The sequence below is a fragment of the Choristoneura fumiferana genome, chromosome 24 (assembly GCF_025370935.1).
Source record: "Choristoneura fumiferana chromosome 24, NRCan_CFum_1, whole genome shotgun sequence".
In the NCBI taxonomy this organism is placed as follows: domain Eukaryota; kingdom Metazoa; phylum Arthropoda; class Insecta; order Lepidoptera; family Tortricidae; genus Choristoneura; species Choristoneura fumiferana.
This window is the reverse complement of record NC_133495.1, coordinates 4,872,749-4,898,297: the sequence shown is the minus strand read 5'-3', so window position 1 is coordinate 4,898,297 and position 25,549 is coordinate 4,872,749. Positions and strand designations below refer to the sequence as shown.

The 25,549-nt window shown below is 37.8% G+C and overlaps 2 protein-coding genes across 7 annotated transcripts in view; one reads left to right on the top strand and one right to left on the bottom strand.

Moving 5' to 3' along the window:
* sona (sol narae metalloprotease) overlaps window positions 1–25,549 on the bottom strand; it is a 233,509-nt gene that overhangs the window by 114,523 nt on the left and 93,437 nt on the right. Inside the window, exon 1 of one of the 6 annotated variants that reach the window (XM_074106891.1) lies at window positions 22,875–22,958. The exons of the other annotated variants lie outside the window; for them this stretch is intronic. The gene's annotated coding sequence lies outside the window, so the exon portion shown is untranslated. Of the gene's footprint in view, window positions 1–22,874; window positions 22,959–25,549 lie in introns of those variants that run through there. 6 annotated transcript variants of the gene reach the window in all.
* Window positions 13,113–14,503, top strand: LOC141441916 (uncharacterized). The gene is made up of 3 exons (XM_074106807.1): window positions 13,113–13,798; window positions 13,923–13,992; window positions 14,069–14,503. Exons 1-3 carry the CDS (start codon window positions 13,113–13,115, stop codon window positions 14,501–14,503), a joined length of 1,191 nt encoding a protein of 396 aa, XP_073962908.1.

Genomic DNA, 25,549 nt, shown 5'->3' with positions numbered 1-25,549 from the left:
ATATTTGCGTCAGCTGATTGACAACAGTTTAACTTATTTACAGGGTATTCAGGAGACGTGACCATAGTAATTGATTATTTAGTAAAACCCCCCAAACTTGCAGAACAACTTAAATTGCAGAGCATAATTTAATAATTATTTTTTGTTTGTAACATTTAAAAAAATAACGTTCATCTCGCTTACTACTGGTACGATAATAGGTCAGAAATACCATTAGTGGCCACTGTACCGTTTATGGCCATTTATTGATTAAATATACGTTTGAAATAAATTTATAGTAATAAAACAGTACAAACTGTATCGTTTCAGTATAAACTTTTGAAATCTCATTACACATATTCATCATGTCAGCCGAAAGACGTCCACTGCTGGACATAGGCCTCCCCCAAGGCTCTCCACTCAGACCGGTCTTGTGCTTTCCGCATCCAACGCGATCCCGCGATCTTAACCCCATCGGCCATCAGTCCTGCGAGCAATGTACTACACATATTGTTTTATTACTATAGCTTTTTATCTTATTACTTCAAATGTGAACTGGCCAAAAACGGTCTTAATGTAGCCAAAAACGGTACTTCTACCCTAGTAACCTACACTAACTCAACCCGGTAGGGTACGTCCTGCTCACGTATCCTGAATCACTCTGTATATACGAAAAGTCTTGACTGGAAAAGTTCCGCTGTGACACAAAAATTATTCACGCCACTTATGCCTAATTGTCTGCCGCACAGTGGATTTTTTCATATTTAATATGATCATTTTTAAACTACCGGTCAAGTGTCCAGCTTTTTGACCTCCATCCGTGAACAAAAGAGAAAAAACACAGAACATTATTGCTTCGTACTTATGTATAAATAACACGAGAGACAATTATTTCGTACTGGCAACACATGCACAAAAAAAAACGAAAAAAATAGTAAACAACAGCAATAACATTTGTCCCTCGTTACTTCCTGTAGCTTATGTCACGGCAGAACAGGTATCGACTGTGTCAAACATGATTTATCTCGTGCATATATATGTTTGTTTTTAGTAAATATTCCGGCACTGTGATCATTTTATTTATTATTGGTCGGCCGTTATAACGAGAGGTACCTTTGCACAGGGCCATCCTGATGACAAGGTCCAACTCTAACCAAGTCAGCAAAGTAGTAAACAATTGTAGTCTACGGTTTCGTAGCAGAGAGATTGAGTTTTTTCGAGATGTGAGATACATATGGGTTCAGTAATGCAGCAGGGTGTGTAGTGGCGTTTTTAAAAAAAGTGTAGGTAGGTACTTTTCTTTAAAAATGTATTTTTTCATACTAATATAATTTTATGAGTCAGTTTTGTGACGCCCAATACCGAGTGTATGTAAAAAACGTCAGCAAACTGTCATTTTTGTTTGGGACATTTTTTAAACTATTGGAATCGATTGTTTTCTTTAGTCTAGGTAGAAAAAACCATATTTTGTAAAAATGCCCATAGTGTCGATTTTCATCAATCGATTAAAAAATAAATTAAAAAAAACATAACCAAATAATTTCGACTGACAGAAAATATCAATTTTCACATCCCTAGCCATGGTATTAAGCGAATAAAAATATGTAAATATAAATATAATAAACGACGCGGCTCCCGTGACCCCATGAGGTGCGAGTACAGTCAAGGGCATAAATATTATGTACGTTACAAAGACGTCAAAAATATCTATACACCTTTATGTCACTAAGCATAAGGTCGATGCATATATTTACGCTATGGTTGTATAGATATTTATGCCCTCGACTGTACCGATTCTTTACTGTCAGTACCGGAGCGAATCAACACTTTATACCCCCTACTGCTCAGCCCATTACCCGACCACTGACCTCTGATAAGTTTTTCTTAACTGAATATGTACCGTTATGCTTTAATGAAGATGACGCTCATTCATTGACTGCCTTATGGTCCCATTTTAATTGGCAATTTTTCACGCAAAAATATTACTTAATGTGTTACGCGACTTGGCTGTATGGCATTAAGCCTTTGCCTTTTACCTACTGATAACGATCTGTGCACCAGTCTAATGAGGGCTATCGCGTATGAATTCGCCGCTAGAGGCGCTAGTGTAGCGTGAGGTCTCCGAAATGCGCCATCTAGAAAGACAAAAAACGATAGCCCTCATTTACAGATCCAGTGAATAATGTTTTGTCATCTTATTTTGTCGGATGAGTAAGTTCTTTTCTTATTTATCTTCCTCTCTCAATCAGCTTCAGTAAACTTCAGTAAGCTACAAAGCAAAATAACCACGAACTTTTCCGACAAAAAGTCATGGCAAAACATTACCCATTCACTACATCTGTAGATATTGTCACTAAGAATTATATTTAGATTAGGCAAGTACTAAAGAAAAAGTTTCAGTTCAGTGTTGTATGTAAACTTATTTATGACACACAGACTTAACTGTAGTGCTCGTTTTGTAGCTGAGAATGAAAGTAAACATAATAATAAGCTCATTGATATGGACTTCCGCAAAGTAACACCTGAATCAAATTAAAGTTCATTGCATTAAATAAACGTTATAAATTCGCACGTCCAAAGAAAGTTCTTGTGCATTTAATTACAAACATTTGCACATAAAAAGGCCCTGAACAAAACAGATTCGTTCATACAACTGCGACTAACACAACGCGATAGTCGTAAAATCGTACAAAACAGAGGCAATAATTTTTCCCGCTTTTTAGCGGCGCGGCGTGGGCGCGGCGTACAAAGCACGTACGACTTTATTTAAACTTACTTTATCACTACGATACCCCGCTACGGTGTTGTAAACTTTTATTTGCAGTAAACAGCTACGTTTATTTACACAGTGCTTAAATACTACAACGTAAAAATAAATAAGTACTTTTAAATACTAAAAATAAACGTCACTTTAAAAAATAATTACTCCACAGTTACGTTTTGATTCAAATAACAGAATTAATTTGGGGCATGACTGACGATGGACTCCTTTTTGTCACATATGTAATGGCAGGTGTCTAGTAATTTGTAACACGTGACAAAATATTAATTAAGTAGTAAGTTTATGATTAAAAATGTTAAATAGAATTAAAAAAATAGAGCCGAGGAGACTCTAGGCTATACACCGTGTTTTTCTTGATTTACGTTAACTTCGACAGACGGCTTAGTTCATTGATAGTCCCAATTTATCGATAATTCTCTTCTCTCTTTGGTGATTTACAATGAAACATTTTTAAATGATAGTTTTGGTTGGTTAGTTTTACATCTGGCAGCATGATGAAACGTTATGTTTCTCTGAGGATGAGCTCCGGTTGAGTTCAAAAGCGTCAGCGTAGTGTGGTGATGGTGATAGATGGGTTTGTGAGATTTGTGTGTTTTCTTACAGTGTGGAGTTGGAGGAGCTGTATTAACACATATTTGTTGCATAGACGTACCAATCGTAAGGTCGCGAATGAGCTAAGTTAGGTAAAGTATTTTTTTTTGCTACTTAATTCGTGTCTTTTTTCTTCTCAATCTAAGTCTCTTTTTTAGATAGGTACAATACAATACAATACAATACAATAACTCTTTATTGCACACCAATACAGTAAACAGTACCTACAGAGAACACAAGTATATACATAGAGATTTTCTAAGGTAAGCAATAGGCGGCCTTATCGCTAGGTACCTAACTTTTGTTTTTGTTTTAACCGTCGTAATATCGCAGATACACTATAGAGTGTATTCTTTCTTTCTTTGTATTTCCACAAACCAGTGAAACCAAAGGACGTGTCAAAACTGTATCATTTAAGGCACTTTCAAACGGACGAAAAAGAAAGCTTATTACGATTCAGCTCGCAGCGACCAAGGCTACGTATTATATTCGAGCGATTGTGAAAATCGCCCGTGTGCCGCATCCTAAACTAACCTCACTTTTCTACTTTTATTAGCTGTTTTGAATGTGATAAGTTTAAATTTAGAAAACAACGCACAGACAACTAAAGTGTCAGTGAAGAACAAAACGCCAAGTAACTTCTTTTTTTTCAGGTTGAGTCGCCTTGAGGGCCAGAGATACTATGTCTTTGCTTTTGTTTACTTGCTTTAAGTTTTAAGATAAGGAGATGAGGGCGTGCAGTCGGGAAAAATCTATTATGGACGACTGGGGAGGGAGGTACTCAAATTGTTTTTCTTTTTTTTTCAATAAATATCCTTCTACTTTATCTGCATGATTATTATAAACCCAACCCAACTACATCTATCTCAGGTCACAACTTTCAAGCACTAAAGAGTTTCTCAGCTAGGCTAAGCAGCAGATAGACAGACAGCGAAATTAACTCTTACTATACCAGGTTCAAGATTTTACTAAATATAATTACGTTGAATGTTGCTAATCAACTGAATTTTAAACTCCATTTATTTTCTTTCAAGGACTAAATTTGAATACACGAGCCGTAAACATGGAACCTTGAAACTGGGCTTTTCCCAATGCCATTCATCGATTAAACTTGGATTAATCATTTAGCTAGTTATTTAGATGGATTATGGGGTCAACAAACTGTCATAATTCACTATGACGTTAATAGAACTAAAAAGTTGGAAGCTGTTGAATTAAATATCGAAAATTTGCTAATGAGTGGAGTATTATTGCATTTATCACACTTAAATCATTAAGTAGGTGTAAATTTAGAAAAGAAAAAGGTTTCTGTGACATGCTAGTACCGTGAGGTTCATTTGAGAACTCTGACATTTGCGTCACGTTTGATTGGTTGAATAAATAATTAAGCTAATAGGAATCGTAAAATGTCCGCAAAATCGGGAACCAACGCTAACACTGCCTGGAAAATGGAAGAAAATACAGAAAAAATACAACGCGAAGAACAGCTAGTAGGGAATATTACTGCCCAGTTCTGCCGCCAGAATGCAGCACTAGCACATAACGTAAACAGTTTTTGACAAGTTCTTCAAAACTCTGAAAGGATTAAAATTTAAACTCGCACCACATTCTCAAAGCAGTTTTTTTAGATCAACCACTTTTAAATGTCCGTAAGATGCCATTATATCATATAATTTTTAAATTTTTGGAAATATAGCTCTATCGTTTGATCATAACATATTAAATATATCATGGTTTTTCTCTATAGGTACTAATACTCTTTGGTCATGGTCATTCATGTCACCCGTCATGGCGACATGTATATGGTATGTGCTAATGTCGCCCCCTGCGCAAAGCTTTGCCTTATATGCCCTATTAAGTAGGATTGTTACATCAAACAGACCTCGGATACTAACGCCATCTAGCGTTATAGCGCCTGTCAAGAAACCTTCGTCATTGTTTAATGTTTCTTATCTTTTTGTATAATGATGTGTCTTAAAATAAATCCTCAATATTCCAGCAGATGGTCGGGTTAGTTTGACAACACAGTAAATCTTATGAAGGATTTTTTTGCTGGTTGACAAATTCACCAACGGAGACCAGAGACGTGCGAGGAGTGTTGCGAGGAATGTTTTTCATGAACCAGGGGAAACGCTTCATTTACCTGTCCTCGAACAGCAAAGTTCTGATGGAAACACAGCCTTAATATCTCCATACACAGGCCGGTTTACAAAGTATACGACATAAAAAAAGAGGTGACATTTTGATCAAAAAATTCTGACGAAAACCTTTACAGAGGTAATTAATTTCGTCCTTCTAACCAAGTGCTAACCATCATCCGCTAAATTTGCTCGTTTATATTGACATTATTTTGATTTTACCCATTGTAATTTTTTTGTTGTTAGGTTACCCATTGTTTTTTTTTATTTTGATCATGTATTTACTGTAATCGGATTTTTCTTGACGAGCTTTTTGTGAATCCTTATAAAATATTCCAAATTTGTATAAAAACGGACTGATAACCTCCTGTTTTGTTTCAATCGACTTAAAAAACAAGGAAGGCTTATAACCAAAGGTAGGTATCATGACAAACATAATTCGTCATAAATATGAGGTGCTTGATTGCGTGAGGTCATTAATCATACCGTATCAGATGGAATATCGTATATTAAGCCATTAAACCACACCTTCGTTACTTAGCCGAGATGTCTTAGCTTTTAGATTGTGAGGATTAAAAAAAAAACCTCTATTTTGGTGCAGAATTTATGATTAAATTTTAATGAAAATTTGCACTTTAATAAAGTTGAATATTTCGCAAACAAATCACTGAAACCCCTAATCGTTTTAAAAGAACTATCCAACGATACCCCACACTATAGGGTTGGATGAGAAAAAAAATTCACCCCTACTTTACGTCTATGGGACGTAGCCTAAAAAAAATTTTTTTTGAATTTTTTATTGTATATTATATATATTATATATATATATATATATATATATATATATATATATATATATATCCGTGAAAAATTACAGCTTTCTAACATTGATAGTCCCTGGGCAAAGCCGCGGACGGACAGAAAGACAGACATGGCGAAACCTTAGCACTAGGTAGTAAGTAAATTCTTTAATTTCTATACTAACCCCAATTGATGCTGCCCGAAACAAATAATTAATATAATTTAATTAAACGCCAACACTGAAACCGAAAGTTGGGTAACGGCACGTCTTAATTACCCCACATGTGGGTACTGTTAGCGATCTACCGCATTGATTTCTTAACTGGCAACATTGCCGCTGATAAAAAAATATGCTAATTAAAATATATGAAGCGGTTCTGCGACTGGCGATTTGTTCGTCGCCACTTCTGAGGGCCACACAGGCTGCGTCCTGCAACTTGTGCGGTTTTTGGAATACATTAACTTTATGTATGCCATAGAGATAGCACGACGATAAAAGTATCGTCAGTAAGTATTTAAATGTTGATGTAGGAAGAAAATTTGCCCGGTGCGTAAATTAATTTGAGAATTTTCTCTTGTTTTTGAAGATTTTGTTTCTTGGAATGGTCGAACTTCTTAGAGAGAGAAAATGAGCAACGAAATTGTAAAAAAAAAAAAATAAAATTAATAATATTCACGAAATTGAATCGCATATAAAAAGTGGAGTTCTTAAAAATCTATATTGGCATAAACTGTGAACGATCGACTACAAAGATCAATTGAAGACGTCGTGATAGTGGTTAGAGTACAGTCACCTGCAGTAATATCTGACACGTCCTTACGGCCCTAGAAATAGAGTCGTATCGTATCAGATATTTATGCACGCTTCGTTTGTATGTTGACTTTCGAGTCCGAAATGAAATGAAATGAAATGAAATTTATTTATTTGCTTTAAATGTAGTACATTACACGATGTTCAATGATTTATGAGTCTCATACTTTCAAATTTTATGTCACAAATATTGACCTTATTATATTACACACAAACATCACGCCTGTATTCCCAAATGGGGTAGGCAGAGCACACAAAACGTTACCGCTTCGGAGCCACTTTTAGCAATTTTAGGTTTTAAGTTTGACAAAAACGGTACAATAGTGACAGGTTGCTAGCCTGTCGCCTACGGTATGTATACCTTAACCCATGTCCTCAGCCGCCTCTTACGATATCCACGGAAGAAATGGAGATTATATTTTAAAGTATAAAAATCTCAAATTACAGTTTCAAACTTATTACCACACGCGTCTAATTCGCCATATTTCTGCAACTTACCTGTAAAAAAACAAAAAATAAATAAATTATATGTTACAACGTCAATGACCTCTAAACACAAAATGCTAAATCAAATTGCCTTATATAACACATTACGTAACGTTAGAAACAGGACGATGTTTAATTATTTAAGACATACTAATGATTTAAGCAAGCCGTGCTAAATGTTTACTTTAGCACTTTAAGTAGGCACCGCGAGCGATATATGAAACGAGCCAACTTTAATTCGGCACCATTTGTAATTTAGACTCTGTGGAAACTAATTAAGGCTAGATCTCAAAGAGTTGATGGATTGAAATTAGGTGTTTTAGTAGAAGAGCGTGGTTGTCTGTTGTTTTATTTGGCTTTTGGTCTTCAATGTTATGATCACGATAGGAAATGCAAGTGCCATTATGTGTTCACAATTAAAGTTAGTTATTACTTATTTTCTAACTTAGAAGTAACTGGCAGATGTACAGTAACCTGTACCCTTAGTGTAAGTTTCGGTTACAAAATACGTCTCGATCGCGAAACACGAACAGCGCCTCTAGCGGAACGTTTGCGATGTTCGTGGTTCCATACAAATTGAGATTTTAACGCGAACGCGATCGAGACGTATTTTGTAACCGAAAACTTACACTAAGGGTACTGCATTAAAAAACGCAACCGTTTAAAATGAGTCTCACTGAAAAACAGCATTGCATTGCGGCTTACCGTAACATAAAGATGAGTGGGGCTCAATTTATAATGTTCGATGTTCATTTGTATTATTATCCTACCTTCTAATGTATTTTTTCTATGTATCGAATATGTGTAGATAAATATTTCTCTTCTTCTTCGTTAATATCTGCCACAGCGGCGTATGCAAAAATATCTGACACGTCCTAGTGGCCCTAGAAATAGAGTCGTATCGGATATTTTTGCACGCTTTGTTGTGTCAGATATTGGTGCTGGTGACTGTACAGATAAATAAAATAAATATCATGGGACACTTGACACCAATGAGGGCTATCGTTTTTTGTCTTTCTAGATGGCGCCACTGTTGCGTGAGGTTTTTAAGTGTGGCTTTCCAAGTCTTTTATACGGGCGTGAAAACAAAGTTTAGATTAAAATAATATTTAATACACCTTAAAACCATATCATAAAAATATCAAGCAACCACACTGTTGCGTAGTCCCGTTTTGTTCGGAAAAAATGGGAGGATGGAAGTTTCCGAGAGACAAAACTGTCTCAAAACACAGACATTCATTGCTCCCGTAACGCATGATTGCCATGATTAATTTCAGGTAATGCAAAATATTCACAAAATTATTCTAATTATAAATAAACCCGCGTAGCTCACCCAAAAACTATGGGATTTGACATTTCGGAGACCTCACGCTACACTAGCGCCTCTAGCGGCGAATACGCGATAGCCCTCATTGACCTAGTTCCAAACTAGCAAAGCTTGTATGGATACTAGGCAACGGATAAACAAACTTATATATATTATATACATACTTAAATACATATTTAACATCCAAGACATACGTACATACAAATATCTGCCCCGGCCGGGAATCGAACCCGGGACCTCAAGCTTCGTAGTCAGGTTCTTTAACTACTTGGGCATCTGGGTCGTCGATGACAGAGATGTAACTGGAGTATCATAGAGATTTAAGTAGCATTCATTATTTGAGTCGCACCAAAAAGGGAGGTTTTGAAATTCTCGCGGGATAGGGATATCCAATTATTATCTTTCTAACATGAAAAGCACAATGCAAATGATCAATCCGTAAAAATATCGTAACTGTTTTAGATTATGTAATAATAATGATCTAATGGGATATAAAAGATATAGATTCATACAGAAAATGCCTTAGATATTTTTAAAAATAGTATTTTAAAGTCCGATATAGAGAACTTGCTTTTTGCTAATGTTAGGTAGGCAAGTGAAGAGTTAGAAATGCCCAAAGTTCGCATAAACTTTACATAATAGTTAGCAAAATGAAAATACTTACCAAGTGAGAAACGTATTAGATTTCGCAGGTTATCTAACAGTGCTCGTTACTGTGTTACTTACATACATAAGAAAATATACTATGACAGATGCAAATAAAATCTATTACTTCACAGCGCAGAATTGACATCTAAAAAACACATCCCTGGTAGAAACGCAAATATTAGGTTCTTTAAAATTTACAATATAAAATTCCTACTTTCAAATTTGAATTTCAAAGTGTTTGAAATTTGAAATTGGCAAACACATACATTTTATGCTTGCATGCTATCACACATACGAGTAGGTATGTATGTACATATATGACTGGTATGACCACCGAAATACTTTGTAAGCCTACAAGGCTTTTGTAAGACTCCGGTTTGTTTGATACTCAAAAACAAATCAATGATTTTTAAAACAAAGAAATTCAAAGAAACATGCCAACATGCAAACAAGAGAGTAAACATTTTCAAGAACTCTCGAGAGGTTATTTATCAAAAGCATCATGTGCTCTTTCTGATGAACAGTGCGTCATTAAATATTACGATTCGTCTAAAAAAACGTAAGTGTTAAATGTTCTTTGAAAAAGTATCAGTAGGTATAGTCACCAGCATTAATATCTGCCACAGCGGAACGTGCAAAAATATCTGACACGTCCTTCCGGCCCTAGAAATAGAGTCGTATCAGATATTTTTTATGCACGCTTATTGTGTCAGATATTGGTGCTGGTGACTGTACCTACTGATACTTTTTCTGGCTATTCGCATAGCCAATCAAAGTGACATACTTACTTTTTAATAGGTCACGATGGACATGAAGATGTGAACATACTTAATGAGACTTGTTATAATTAAAATTTATAAAACGGAAATGCCTTTGAAAACTCCTAAAGATCTCTACCCATTGCACCGTATCATACCATGAGCGCAATAGCAACGGTCAGGCAAAAATATTTTCTTTGTATTGAAAAGTACAAGACTATGCCCACTAGCATGTTTCCTAACCAACCGTCGCCATCGCGGGTTATTCCCACACCACCAATTTGATATCAGTGGTAACAGGTGGGATTTTTTTCCCCACTTGTTACCACTGGTAACTATTGGGAATAAAAATTTCCATCTGTTACCACTAAACTAATTGGTGGTAACAACTGGGATTTTTTTTCCCAGTTGTTACCACCAATTTCTTTAGTGGGTATGAGATGGGGAAAAAATCCAATTAGTTACCACCACAGTCATTTTAATTTTCAGCAGTTTATTGTCAACATATATTAAAAAGGTTGTATTCTACCTATTCAATATTTATGAAGTTATTTTATCTTAGCTCGAACCACCAATTGCTTTACCACAGGTAAAAATTGGTGGTAATAGGTGAGAATAACCCGCTGTCGCGTGTCATGCATGCGCTTGACATTACTTGACATTCCGTTCCTGACACGTTCCTATTACGGTCATGGCATCATACGGTGTAGTAAGACCTTTATTCTAAACCCTGAAAACACTCATATAATCTTGACCTTAAGTAGTTCTAAGTTCTCAGAACTTTTACACGCTCGAGTTAACCTTGTTTTATAGATATAGTCATAAAGCAAACAGTATTTTTCTCAGTAGGAACATTTACGTTACGTTCGTTTCTTGGTCATTAGTGAAAAACATAGTCAAGTAACGCATCCTGTTAATATCGTCAATGGTAAAAACGTTTTTAAACAATGACGAGTAGGACATTCATTGTCAAAACAGCAAGTTGTCTTTTGTATAATACTTTTCTCAACACTAGCTCTAGGTTGTATATTGGAGCCAACGTTTTAGCAATTTACAGCGGTAATTGCGAGTAAGGTACAGTCGAGAACTTAATCGCATACCAGGGGGACCTTTTTATTATCAACTAGCTGTTGCACGCGGCTTCGCCCCCGTTGTATTTTTTCTGTATTTTCTTCCATAAAAACCTTCTCCTGATAGTAACGAACACAACAAAAAAAGAATTAGCGAAATCGGACCAGTCGTTCCCGAGTTTTGCGCTTAGCAACACATTTTATGATTCATTTTTATTTATATAGATAGAAGATAGATAGATAGACGTACTTTCAATAATTACAATGGAAAATGTGACGTATTATGAGAAACATAAGTTTCAGTTTCCAACTCAATGCAAGTGGTCGCTAAATCGCCTCTACCCTACGTATAGTAATAATTATTATTCGTAGCCTCTACCTTATTAAGGGTTAAATTTTTTACCTGTACAAGGTTCGACACTAAAAAGTTAAAAATAACTACGGAATCAAGTTTCTTCTATTTACTTACTAATCAAATTTTATTGGAGACTCTTCCTACTGACGGTACGTAGTGTATAGCTTGGTACTAAATAATTGCTCGACGATTAACGGAACGATTTCGCTTCCATTTAATTGAAACTTCCTCCGAAACACAAAAACTAAACCAGTCCACGTTTCCTTCACCCTTGAAACTTTATGTGTTAACTTTGATCGTGTCACGTAGGGTAGCGTACCGTTGTGAAAATAACCAATCGAGTACGGATGGGGAATTAAAATCTCTTATAAAATTTGACAAAAAGTAGGGTTTTACAACATTTGTGCTGTAAGACATTACTTTTTAACTTACGTACTAATAACAAATTAAAGAAAAGTCCATAAATTACTGATCCGCAAAAATTTGTTTATTTTTCGTATCTTTACATAGTCCCATCCCGCTAATATTATAAATGCGAAAGTTTGTAAGTCTGTTTGTTTTTTACCTCTTCACGCCTAAACCGCTGAACCGAATTAGATGAAATTCGTATACTTTGAATCCCGGGGAAAGTCATAGGATAGTTTTTATCTCCGAAAATTGCATAGTTCCCGCGGGATAGTGATAAACGAATTCTAAATGGATGGCTACAACTAGTATTATGTGTATACCTACACACATTGGCGTGCGTTGGGTCGATTCCAGCATAGTGAAAGAGAACAAGTAGGTTCACTACGAACAAAAGTACATCGCGCGGCTTAAATGTGTGCGCGCCGGTTTGCGCCGGTACGCACGCACCTGCCGCACACACACACTGATAATTTAAGGAGGATTAAGTTTTCTTTAGTCAAGGCTGCGCTGCCGTCGGCGCCGTACGTTTCGATTTTAGCTCGCTCGTCTTGCGCTCGCTTCGCGAGATGATCACCTTTTACGTTCGCGTACTCGTACTTACGTATTTTTTGTATTAAGTATAGTTGTAAATTTAGTAATTTATACTACTGTATATAAGTGTAGTGTGATAGTTTCGTGCAAGGACACATAAAAAAATAATAGATACCTACCTACCTATAAACAATATAGTTATAGTATTATGTGTAGGAAACATGAGTAGTATGTCCAGTCGCCATCACCACTTCGGCTAATTTATAAATAATATTTTTAAATTTAGTATAATAATAATAATAGAGCGGCAAAGAATCTGGTTTCTCTAGACACAGATATTAGACAATTTTAAGTAAACTTTCATACTAAAGCTATTTGTCGGTAGGTAATTAAGTAAATTCAAAAGATGTAGGTACGCCAACCCGCAATGGCCAGCGTGGCGTTACAAGGCCAACTAACCTGCATGCAGAGACAACCATTACCACGGCCCTCAGTTCCCAGTCGTCCTACTAGGCCTGGCTACGGCAGCGGTCGGGGGACCAGTAGGACAGAGGGTGCTAAGAATCCCTGGGAGAACGGATACGGCTGCCAACACGTTTACTTGGCTACATACAATGTTAGGACACTATTAACGGAAGAACGCTACCAGGAACTGGAATCTGAAGTCCTCAATAAAATAAAATGGGACATAATGGGCCTTAGCGAGATGAGAAGGAGGGGGGAAAACCTGCTTAAACTAACATCTGGACACTTACTCTATTGCAAAGGCTACGAAGACAAGTCACAGGGTGGTGTTGGACTCCTCATTAATACCTCAATGGCAAAGAAAATGCGTAACATTGGAGCGGTGTCACCACGTGTCATCTATGCAACTTTTGATTTAAATAAACGTTACTCACTCAAGGTCATCCAAGTCTACGCACCAACATCCTCGCACTCGGATGACGAGATTTCGGAATTTTACGACGACATAAGTACCGCGTTAAGGGAGAATCCTACCTTTTACACCACTGTTATTGGTGATTTCAATGCAAAATTAGGGAAACCCGAGAAAATGAAGAGTTTGTGGGCAGATTCGGACTGGGAGAGAGGAATTCAAGAGGGCATGACCTGGCAAGTTATCTGTGCCAACAAAAACTATTTGCCATGAATACGTTTTCCAAAAGAAACCTCAAAAAATGTGGACCTGGAGAAGCCCAGACGGGAAAACTAAGAATCAAATTGATTATATTCTTAGCTCCAAAAGATATATCTTCGAAGACGTAGACGTTATCAACATGGTGGGCGCAGGAAGTGACCATCGCATAGTGAGAGCCGATTGGCCCTCAACCTCAAACTCGAACTACGACGCCTAGTTGAAAGTAATAGACCATCTGAAGACAGAAAGTATATAGAAGTGCAGAGGGAATACTACCAGAGAAAACTCTCAGAGAAACTAACAGCCGAGGATGCTTGGACATAGACGCCATAAACGACCAACTAGTCTGCTCTATTAACGAAACGCTAGACGAGATAAGACCTAAATCCAAATTAGCACAGGAGCCAAAGTCAAAAGAGCTGGCCGCACTGCTGGAGGAGCGCCAGAAAATTCTGGCTACCTCAAGCCAGACTGGCATCTCGGTGGTCAACAAGAAAATAAGACACCTCCTTCGGAAGCATCTTAGGCAGAAAAAACACAAGCTTATCTTAGAGACTATAGAGAAGCATAGGGGGCCAAAAGTATTCAGGAAACAGCTAAAAAGAGGCGGCCAGCAGATTCATAAGCTGACGACGGAAGAAGGTTCCATAACGACTGATCGAACGAAGATTTGGAACTAGTTGAAGACTATTATGCAGAGTTATACAGTTGCAAGAATCCGGAAAAGACCACCGACCGCAAGGACCCTCGTGCTCCATTAAGGAAGCACCTTACCACGGATCTTCCCGAGATCAGTTTATATGAAATAAAACGTGCCCTTAAATTCATGAAAGCTGGGAAGTCGCCAGGTGAAGATAGAGTCACATACGAAAGTCTGCAGCATGGCGGGAGAGCAGTGTTGAAGCAGTTGCAGATACTGTTCAACAAGGTGTTGTTCGAGGGTGTGTCACCAGAGAAATGGAGAAATGCTATAGTGATTTTGCTGCATAAAAAAGGCGATGTCACCAAGCTCTCTAACTATCGGCCTATTTCTTTGCTGAGCCATGTCTACAAGCTCTTCACCAAAGTCATCACACTACGTTTAACTAACCGGCTCGATGCAGACCAACCCGTGGAACAGGCAGGCTTTAGAGGCGGATTCTCTACAATCGATCACATACACACTGTTCGCCAGGTGGTGGAGAAGTGCAACGAATATAACCAGCCCCTCGCCGTAGCCTTCATAGACTACGAAAAGGCATTCGACACGGTAGAACATTGGGCAGTTATACACTCTTTGCAAAGATGCCAGGTGGACAGCAGGTATATAGAAGCCATCAAAGCGGTCTATTGTTCGGCTACTCTACAAGTAAAGTTGCACGAGCTGACGAACCCAGTTCCGGTGAAAAGGGGTGTAAGGCAGGGTGACACCATTTCCCCTAAATTGTTTACTTCTTGCCTAGAGAATATATTTAGGCTTCTCGATTGGTCAAGTAGAGGCATTAACATCAACGGCAAACAATTGACACACCTGCGATTTGCGGATGACATCATACTTTTCGCAGAGAGCCTGGAAGACCTCGAAGCCATGGTAGCTGAACTGTATGACGTGTCTGTAATGGTGGGTCTTAAAATGAACATGGCAAAGACACAGATTATGTGCAAGAACACCAATGCCACTCACATTACAGTTCATGGACAGGTACTGGAGAGGGTGGATGAGTATGTCTATCTCGGTCAAACCATGAGCCTAGAAAAAAGCGGACAGGACTTGGAAATTCAGCGTCGAATTCGCTTAGGCTGGGCGGCATTCGGTAAATTGTCCGACGTGCTCAGAGGGGACAGACCTCTTTAATCTCAAGCGCAGATGCTTCGAGCAGTGTGTCCTCCGGGTGGTATGGAGCCGAAACTTGGACGCTCACGCAGAAGGTCATACACAAGCTGCAAGTCACGCAAAGGGCGATGGAGCGGGCGATGTTGGGCATATCTCTCCGTGACAGGTTCCGAAATACGGAGATTCGGAGACGAACAAGGCTCACTGATATAGCCAGGGTAATCACCCAAAGGAAGTGGAAGTGGGCTGGACACATATGCCGCAGGAGTGATGGAAGATGGGGGAAGGCCGTGAGGGAGTGGAGACCAGAAACCGGGCGGAGAAACGTTGGTAGACAGGAGATGAGGTGGACCGACGACCTGGTCAAAGTGGCGGGAAGGTGCTGGATGAGGAGAGCACTAGACCGAGATGAGTGGCGAGCAATGCAGGATGCCTACACTCAGCATTGGGTGGCTATGGGCTGAAGAAGAAGAAGAGAATTAATTAATCTATAAAATAGACATCGACAACCCTAAGTGTCCGCGCCGGAGTAGGCAGTTAAGTCTCCTAAAGGGTTGGAGTGTGCATACTTGTTATTTTACTATGATTCCAGGGTGGGTAGTTCGCGCCGCAGCAGCGCGCCACCAGCACAAGCGTTGCCTTCCTACCCTACACGGCATTACCTACACCAGGGGTGGCCAACTTGATTAGACCCAAGATCTACTGTTTACTGACGAAACCCTGTGCGATCTACCAATGACATATCCATACTTCCATACTATTTAATATTACAAATGCGAAAGTAACTCTGTCTGTCTGTCTGTTACGCTTTCACGTCGAAACCGCTGAACCGATTTTGATGAAATTTGGTATAGAGATAGTTTAAGCCCCAAGACTCAACATAGGATACTTTTTATTCCAGTAGTTACTTTTTATGCCACCGCGCGATAACCTAGGCCCACGCAGACGAAGTCACGGGCATAAGCTAGTAGTATATACTTCTTGAAATCTTAAATGAAACAGCATACTTCAGTGTTTATATTTTTTGCCTTGCCGCGATCGACTGGACTAATAGTCGCGATCGACCCGTCGATCGCGATCGACTGGTTGGCCCCCGACCCCTGGCCTACACAAATGGCAAATAAGTGATTCGATTCGAATCTAAAATGTTTTTGAGTTAATACCTACTGACCTAGCCCGTTTACGTGGACTCAAACAACATGACATTGTTTTCCTATCAAGTAACCTAACAAAAAATAAGTCAAAGGTCACTTGCTATCGGCAAAAAACTTTTTTAATCAGGTCAAAGGTCACGCGCAGAATTGCAGTTTTTTGTGAAATATCGATTCGCAACCCAATGTTCCATTAAGCTAGATTTCATAAAGGTTACCTAATTTCTGATTGGAACTGTCACGCACTATTCCCTGATTATGAATGATCGATTGCGGTCGATATTTCTATTATTTGACAGTTGTATACAACGCTGTTATCATGTCATCGCTTCGCGCAGTGATAATTAAAATGAAACTGGAAACGAGTATAATTTCGTAAAGCTGGCGCGTTACCTCGAAAAAATTGATTTAGCGCCTTCCCACATCTATTAACACGGTAACATTGATCTCTCAAGCTAATCAAAAAATATTGATTCCAATAAGAACAAAATTGACACCAATTAGCGTTGGCTGATCGATTGGAAGGTTTCTTGGAAGAGATCGTTCAGTAACGATAAGGCTTGTATTTCTTACCTACCGTATAAACTTTCTTAATTGCTCTAAACTATTTATTATGTGGTGTACAAATAGAGACTTATTACATTGTATTGTATTGATAGGCTCAGTATGGCTGTCCGAGCAGAGCCGTTCATGATCTATCGTTCACTTTAACTAAGTAGGTTTTATCTTAGCTTTGTTGTAAGTACCTACTTAATAAAATCCGACTTGAAATTAAAGTATTTTTTGCTGCTCTGCAATTACTAGTGATCGTTATCAACGTGCACTTTTCGTAGCAAAAACAAATACGTTTAAATAGGTATTCATTTTTGTTCTTATAAAATAAATACTTACCTTCTTATGATTACACCTCTAGATAATAACTGACGGTACAAAACCTTTTTTGCCCATTTTTAAACAATATACGTCAAATGACTTATCTATTTATTTATTAAGAAAATATTAAGAAAATACAAAATATCCATAGGACTAAGACTACTATTAAATTAAAATAACTAAAACTAAAACTTTAATTAAAAAAGAGAGGTGGGCCTCTTGGCATGGTGCCCATCACGCAGGCAGCATTCCCGCGTTGAACTGCGATTGAGATTCTTTGCGCGAGAAAACTGCCGGCGCGAGGGTTGCCTGTTGCCTCCCTTAACCTATTGCTGAGCTCCCTGTGTAGCTCCAACGCACACCTTACCCCAAGGACCTAGGGTCTCGAAGCCGAAAGCAAAGAAATGATATTCCCCCCATATTCCCGCACATTTGGTAGTTGCTGGTAGGTAGGACGCCGCCATTATTAATTTATTTATATTAATAATTAAATACTTAAATTACCTTCCTGTGACCTGTTAACGAAGAAAGTTCATTTAGGATTTTTTCTAATGAACGTGAACGACTGAAAGCCAAATCTATTAAACAAATTTTAGTCGTGTATTCAGAATAATTTAGATAAATGATTATAAATATGTATATAAATCTCATAATTTGTGAATATATATAAGTTTAAAATACTTGTGTATTTGTTTTCCTTGTCAACCATACTTTGCTACAAAAAGTGCACGTTGATAAAGATCATTAGCAATCACAAGCTGTGTGTTTGTTTTGTTTCATTAATATGGATCTCCACCAAGTAACGCCTAAATTAATTAATTTAAAAAATTTTGATCGTTGTCATAAGGGTATACTTCAATGTGAAAATGAAAGCAATACCGATAGCGATTTCAGTTACACAAAAAACCCTCAGTTTAGGGTTACAGTTAGTTGGAAAGCGAGCAGAAGTAATTGTAATGCAATTTACCGCATTAGACGCTTGCGTAACCCGCTGAGGATTTCAGATTGTTTTTCTAATTTTGTAATAAAACAATTAATGTTTGTTGAAATATTACTGTTGGCTGACTGGCAACCAATTATAAATATACAATAAAACTTTCTAAATTACTAATGTATCTGAAAAATATGTTTTAATTTAAATAAAAAGTAGTTCTGAAAAATATTGGGTACGAATAAACGAATACCTTGTAAGACCCAAGTCAAATTTTGACCATTAGAATTTGAAACTTAATGTCAATTAGTAAAGTTGACATTAGCTTTAACGTATGTTCTATTTTTTTATGGTATAGGGGCAAACGAGCAAACGGATCGCCTGATGGTAAGCGAGTCACAAGTGCGTTGCCGGCCTTTTAGGTAGGAGGTAAATGTAGGTCATCGGGTCTTACGATGATAACCCGAAAAATCGCACTGTTTCCTTCATTAGAAATGACAATGTTTATAGATTTCTTAATTTTATAATATTTCTGTTACACTCAGAAGTAACAAAGTGGAAAGTTAGCTGAGTCACGTGATGATAAGTGATTTATTATAAAGTATTTTTTTATATAATACATATACAGGAGTAAACTTTAAAAGTCTGTAGGTATGTATGTACATAGAAGTCAAAATAAGTCGGTGAGTCGAGTGAGCAGAATAAGTTGTGTACCTACGTAGTTAGTGTTATTATTATTTCCAGCTATATAAGGTTGACCGTACCGATTTAATACACAGTTCATTTTATGAAACACACTTTATAAGGAAACATAATGTGTTATATCTCTAAAAGAGATAATTATTTTTTTCTCGCATTAAGACTATCTCGAATCCTTGACATTAAGTTACTTTGGACTTCCGCACTAAATGGTTTACCTACGTTGATGATTTGGGTTCGGATAATCGCCAACCGGTGGCCGTATTGTCTAACGCTCTGGCACTCGCAATCGCATTCGCCGTCTTTTTTTATCCTCATCCCACACCGTGCGAGAGAAGTGGTGAAAACTATGATAAGTGTCCGCCAACGAAGTGGGATTTTGATCGTTTTAAGCCAGTGGTCGTTAAATGTTTTGCGGCCCGCGATATAAGCAATGACTTTAGAAGGCAATGGCTTTCAAAACAGATGCACAGAAAACGCAAGTCGAACAGTTGGGTAGGTATTTACTTAATTACAGGTACGTGTATCATAAGCAGAGCAAGTGCAATCACACACATCAGCTTCCTCCGATCATTAAGAACCAATGCGTAAGTCTGCAGCCCACAGTAAGCCCTCACTTTGTCTAACGTGGCCTTTGATCGGTAATTCTAATTCATCTGTGCACCAGTCTAATGAGGGCTATCGCGTATCAATTCAGCGCTAGAGGCGCTAGTATCGTGAGGTCTTCGAAATGTCAAATCTCATAGTTTTTGGGTAGCTACGCGGGTTTATTTATAACTAGAGTAATTTCGTGAATATTTTGCATTCATCATCATCCCAGCCTATATACGTCCCACTGCTGGGCACAGGCCTCCTCTCAGAACAAGAGGGCTTTGACTATAGTTCCCACGCGGGCCCAGTGCGGATTGGGAACTTCACACGCACCATTGAATTGCTTCGCAGGTTTGTGCAGGTTTCCTCACGATGTTTTCCTTCACCGCAGTTATATTTTGCATTACCTGAAATTAATTATGGCAATTATGCGTTACGGGACAATGAATGTCTGTGTTTTGAGACAGTTTTGTCTTTCGGAAACTTTTGTCCTCCCTTTTTTTCCGAACAAAACGGGACTATACGCAACACTGTGGTTGCTCGATATTTTTATGGTACGGTTTTAAGGTGTATTAAATATGATTTTAATCTAAACTTTGTTTTCACGCCCGTAATAACAGACTTTAAAAGCCACACTTAAAAACCTCACGCAATAGAGGCGCCATCTAGAAAGAAAAAACGATAGCCCTCATTACCGTTCCTTTTTTCCGCAATAGTGAATGGTAATTGGACGAATGAGAATGGCCAAATGGAAAAGTGTAACGACCACTGGTTTAAGACGATACCACATCGAAAGTTGTGGGGAGACCCTATCAAACCCTGATTGGTAAGTTATTGCAAGCTGCATGCTATCCCGACTTATCTTTCCGGCCGACTGCGACCGTCCCAGCTTCCTCCAACCTTGCCGACGTGTCGTTGCCCAACACGTAATTACGCGACAGACAATAAGTTTTGAAACGGCGGTCGCACGATCTTGAGAGCGACGTAAAATGACGCTTTACAACTTTTTTACTCTACACTCGAAAAATACGCGTCATTTCATGAGTGAGACGGCAGTCTATAATTATCATCAGCTGTAGACGTTGAACAAAAGCCTCCCCCTTAAAATGCTTTGATACTTGTATTCAGCGGTCGCCCGCAACTTAAGCGACGTCGTTGCTCCACCTAGTGGGAGGCCTTCCAACGTTGCGTCTTCCAGTTGGTGGTCACCCTTAAGAACCTTCTCTTCAAAAGTTATCTCTTATTTAAGATATGTAGCCCGGTCATTGTAAGTTCAATTTACATTATACTTAGAGCTATGTCGCTGACTCTAGCATGTAGAGAAACTCTGAGCATAGCTCTCTACTTACCACGTCTACGTCTTCCTATACCTACCTAGAATTGAAAATACGAAAATTTGAAATGATGGTATGTTCTTCCTCCTAAAGTCAACGTCGCCAAATTTGCGCCTCTCCTGCAAAAGCAAGAAGCTCCTGCAAGATTTAGTAAATAAGTATGTATGTATGTATGTAAACTCTTTATTGCACACAAAAATAAAAATAAAAACACAGAGAGGAGAACAAAGGCGAGCTTATTCCTAAAAAGGGGTCTCTTCCAGCTAACCTAGTTAAGAGAAGACAGTTTGTTATATAGAGGATAAGCAGACAGTGAAAATTACGTGCGGTAAAGAGAAAAAACAGAAATACTCAAAAGATAAGTAATAATGGATTGTATATTTAAGAAAGTACTTAAAATTGTTTTTGACTAAACATAACAATATGTTTAAGTTAAAAGGCACTAAATAAGGTTACTATGTACAGTCACCTGCATTAATATCTGCCACGCTGTGTGTAAAATCTGACACGTCTATCGCCTTAGAACTGACTGACAGTCTAAAATATCTGACAGCGTCCTAGGTCGGCCTTAGAATAGACTCGTATATATAGATATTATTTATGCACGCTTTGTTGTGTCAGATATTGGTGCTTAATTGTATCTTTATCCTCTTGTTCTGAGAGGAGGCCTGTGCTCAACAGTGGGACGTATACAGGCTGGTATGGCTGGATGGCTGTATCTAAAAGATTTATGTTTCGCTCAAATCTATTGCTGGTATTTGGTTTTAGAAATTATTGCAAGCGCCATCTTACGGCTCCCATGCGGCATTAAGGTAAAGGTTGTAAACGCAAAACCATTTAACAAAGCCCGCCGACAATCGACATATTTTAGCGCTGTGAATTATTAACAAAAATAAATATTTAATAGAAAAAAATGTGAGAGTACACAGTCTGGGAACGCAAAGAATTTTAATGATACGATAAGTGTATGGTAGAGACAGAAAAATAAAATGCATAAGTAAGTAGTAGAGATTGAAGCTGGTACAGTCACCAGTACCAATATCTGTCAATATTATTATTCCGATATTCCCACGGGATAAGGATAAAATCTGGAAACAACAACCGCTAGGCTTAGAGTCATGAAATTGGACATTGTTTTTAAACAACGATTTAATTTTCGGGAATTCCCACAGGAATTTTAAAAAATTCCGAAATTTCAATTCAGCTGCTGGATCTAATGATTTACGTGTGCGAAACCACGGGTAAACACTAGCAGGTAATATAATAGTTCACAGTATAGACGTAAAAGTTTTAGCAAGCATTTAGGGAGCGTTCTAGCGAGCATTCAAGCAAAACAATGGTAAATTTGTTTTGAGCTTTTTGCCCAGCATCTGTCCGACATCATCGTAAGTAATAAAATTTCTGACGAGTAAGTTTACTTTTAGTTTACTAGAGCGATCCCTAGGGATCATTCTAAGAATCATCGTGTAAATTTTCGTGGCAATGTTTAGCTCTATGCTGGGCACTGTTTTTTGTTCAGTTCTAAAAAACGGTGAATACTACACATGCTTCGATCAAAAACGTTTTTCATTACTCATTATCTATCGTATCGAAGAGAAATGTACCCAGCCAGAAGCTCCCGAGTGTCTATGAATCAACTATAATAATACATTTATTTACCTTCATGTCAACTTCCTTAATTAAATCATAATCGAATATAATCCATGCTTTCTTCCTGCGTTGCACAACACACATTAATCTTACAGCTGTCAGTGTCAATTCATTATTGAAACAAATAAGAAAGGAGTATGTTACGAAATAGTTATGTCATAGTTTTGAGTTCGTACAGCATAATTACTGTTATTATTTTATGATACATTTACACTTTCGATGAGAGATAACAGATATATCAGCTTGTACTAGCTATATGTTTTAGATCGAATATACAACTAAGACTAAAGAGTAGTAAAAAAAGCTGAATGTCTTTTTGATATAAATGGCCGAACGATCGTTTCCTATAATTCCAAAAGTATCAGATTTAGAACACATAATAAAATAAAATAAATCTAGACTAGCTCATTAGCTAATGTAAAAGATAGTGTCATTTTATGTCAAGAAAATGCATTTCGGTCATTTTCCGGGAGATTGGCAGACGAAGTGATGAACTGTTGTTGCTTATAATTTAACTATCACAAAATACTGAAAAAGAAAACTATCTCAATCTACAAATTAAACAAAAAAAATGTGAAAAAGCAGCCATTATTTTCAAATTAGTAACGAGCTGACATAATCTATATTTTTTGTACCGTTTTGCTCTATTGTCAGCGTAGAAAGTGTCGAGATGTCTGTGATGTTACATTGTGTGCGGGGTCCACTCCACACTGCACTGCGGCATTTTTATTTAATAAATAATAAATATCACGGGACACTTGACATCAATTACAGGTACAGTCACCTTCATTAATATCTGCCACAGCGGAGCGTGCAAAAATATCTGACACTTCCTACCGGCCCTAGAAATAGAGTCGTATCAGATATTTAAGCGCGCTTTGTTGTCACATAATGGTGCTGGTGACTGTATTAGGCAATGGATAAACATACCTAAATAGATAAATACATACTTAAATACATATTACACACCCATGACATAAAAGCCGAAGTCCGAACGGGGGCAAACTTTTTTAACAAACTTTGCAAGAACAAATAACACCTTGTAAAAAAATATTACTTACATAATAAGTAGTAATAGTACTACAGTATTTTAACTAGTCCATAGCTCTTCTTCAAAAAGTGTCAAAAAGCCAAACTAGACTTGTTTTAAGCGTGATCCCACTTATTTGATTCCACTTTAGCATTGACCCGGTTTATAAAGTTCACGTGATTCGGTGGAAGTTATGTAACGCGCTTACAGCGGTTATGAGAGTAATTGGTGTTCGTGATCGACGACTTGGTTCCGTTGTCAGCAGTATGAAAGTTTGCTTGAAGCTTATTACCACACAAATAAATGCTTATTCATCCCGCGGGAACTTTGACTTCCGTCAAATAAAGTGACGTAATTAATCAGGATATTTAAGACTATACTACTTCAACTTGGATGGCCCAACATTGCCTGATTTGATTTAGTCCGATAACTTAGCACTCTTGGAAACTTTTATCTACACGGGAATTATTATTACGAGGTAAAGTTTAAAATAAAAGGCTAGTTATCGAGTGAATATTTAAGAATAAGCAGTATATATTTTTATGCGAGGGAGGCAAACGACATCTAATGGGAAATCATCAGCACCGCCCATGAGTAGGTACCAACAACTCAAGGAGAGTCACGGTCTTTTGCCAGCCTCTAAAGAAAGTGTCAGCTATTATAGGTGTCTTTGCTTACTTTGGCATTAAGTCAATTAGTGTAAATTGTCCCATAGGTTCGAAGAAACTGTATCACGTACCAGGGTGGAACCTTTGTGCAACAATGCCATGTTGAACTCCCATACATTTGCCAAAGAAACTACAGCGAAATGGTTTTTTTTTTTTTTTTTTTATACCACTGGATGGCAAACGATTATGAAAAGATTCCACCCTGCAGGGCTACTTCGAAACTAGAAACTCGAAATTCGTATCGTACCGTCCCTCTCGCTCTCGTATTATATAGTATAAGTGTCAGAGGGACCGCACGACACGAATTTCGAGTTTCGAGTTTCGTAGTAGCCCTGCTGGTACGTGAATCGGTTTTCTCGAGTGTATTTTTTTATTTAACAAAGTGCAAAGGGGAGCCTACCGACAAAACGCTTATTAGTCGTCAGAGCGACGCGTGGGCAAGGCATTGTATTTATTTATATGTAAGTCTGTACCAACCCGCTGACTTGTAAACTTAGAGCATTAAACCAACGGGATAGGTCATCCACGGGGCTATAATAATAACAACAATAAAGCATAGTTCATTTAGAATTGGCACATATTTAGAGATAAATAAAAAAACGTGTGCCGTGTCTAAAAAATAGTAGATTGTACAACAAGAGCATAAAACAAGCCATTTTACCCAAGACGTTCATATAGCCACCCGAGCCGGTACGGCGAGGGTGGATAGACACGTCGAGGGGAAATTTCATCGCAGCCTAATCCAATAGAAAACGCACGATGAACCTCCTAAACGTTAGCAGTTCTGTAATTGTTCGGACAATTGATGAACGCTTGGGACTATAGAAACCTGAGTTTACGGTAAATATAATTTATAGAAAACATTAAAAACTAGTAAGCTATACCTGAATGTAATGATAAGTGGGTATATTGTTATGACCGACCCCGTTACGCAATGTCTTTCAAAATGTACAATATTTCAGCAGATGGGTTGGTCAGCTTGTTTG